At 50.2% G+C, this 1,447-nt stretch overlaps 1 protein-coding gene across 4 annotated transcripts in view; it reads right to left on the reverse strand.

Moving 5' to 3' along the window:
* sbf1 (SET binding factor 1) overlaps positions 1 to 1,447 on the reverse strand; it is a 240,088-nt gene extending 238,641 nt beyond the window's left edge. For all 4 annotated transcript variants that reach the window (XR_014553738.1, XM_083660189.1, XM_083660188.1 and 1 more), the window contains exon 1: positions 1,290 to 1,447. Coding sequence is in view for 3 of the 4 variants with exons in the window: in XM_083660189.1 (XP_083516315.1) it covers positions 1,290 to 1,344 (55 nt within the window). In the remaining variant the exon portion in view is untranslated. The remainder of the gene's footprint in view (positions 1 to 1,289) is intronic.

The raw sequence follows: 1,447 nt of genomic DNA on the forward strand, positions 1-1,447 counted from the left end.
CAAGGCACAGGAGCCTTCATCCCCAAGCCGCTGTGGCTTTAATGTCTGGCTCCCAGATGCTTTTTACTGGTTCGGTCTGCTCTGCATTCAGTAACGAGCAGCAGGGTAGAACAGGAAGGAGAGATTCTGCAGCGTTTGCAAGCATCCACGTTCTAACATCCTGTATTCACGCCCCCCAAAACAAGACAAGATGCAATAAGTACAAGCAACAAGAAAACTGCTGCTAAAAGCCAGCTCTCTCCCTGCTTTTAGCCTGAGAGGACATGTCATGCTATGATTTGGCTGGTATGAATAAATCATCATGGGCAAAAATCCATTCTATAAATAAAATAAAAAGCCTCCCACGTTACAAGCAACATGCTCCCATCGGATATGAGGATTGAATATTTCATGATTAACGGGCAGTTATACTGCTCAGATCTAGGCCAAGGCACAGGCGAAGGGAGGGGGACTCAGATAACGGTCCAAACCCCGTCCCAACAACTACGTAGACAACAGAAGGGAACAGACTCAGGCAGGGGCTCAGGGAGGGGCGAAGCCATCTAGGTTAATCCACACAAAACACACACAAAGAAAACAAACAATGGATCAACAATTCCGCAGAGAAAAGCATCGTTTCCTGTTCAAATTGCGCAAAAGTCTCAACGAAAACCAGCATGCATTCGTGGTGCATAATAACTGCTGTTTGACTGTCCCAGCCAACTGCTCATCCTGCAAACCACAGCGATGTCAAGCCCGCTGTCCCGTGCCTTCTCCGTGAATTTATACTTTAAAATGCCACTTTGCTCACCCGGGCCATAGCGTTAGCTGCACTGGCAGCTATCAAACGTTAGATACCGTAACTAGAGAAGACACTGGAGATATGGTGTATTGGGTCAATAAATCCGTCTTAGGTCGCAGTCGATCAACTGCCAGCCCCTCAGAGCTACCGTTAGCCAGCCTGTGCGAGTTAAGTTAGCCTAAGTGAATGTCAACAGAGTAAGCTAGCGTTAGTTTCTAGCTGTGCTAGTTGTAAAAACATCAATGAAAGTTGATAACACAAATGCACATGCTCATTCCACCCGTTGCCCCGTCAGACATGCGTTGACAGCAGCTGACAAGCTAGCAGCTAACCGCTAAGTAGACTAATCTGCTGAGGCCTGCACGTCCGCGGGCTAGAGCTGGCTGCTGTGTCCCGGCTGACACCTTCTGTGGGCGGGCAGCCGTGGAGCAGCGGCCCGGCCCGTCCCCTCCTCCTGAGCCCGATGCTAATAAGGCTGCTAGCGGGGCAGGCTAACACAAGCACCCACCTCGCTTATCGAGGTCGAAACCGATCACCACGAAGTAGTCGGCGAGCCTGGCCATGGTGGAGCTCACGGCGTCAGGCCTCTCTGGATAAATCCTCTTCTTTTGCCGTCAATATTCCATTCACGTCCAAGACACATCACCGGCGACAGTAGCATCCTTC

This window comes from Poromitra crassiceps (assembly GCF_964638095.1).
Source record: "Poromitra crassiceps genome assembly, chromosome: 2".
Lineage (NCBI taxonomy): Eukaryota > Metazoa > Chordata > Actinopteri > Beryciformes > Melamphaidae > Poromitra > Poromitra crassiceps.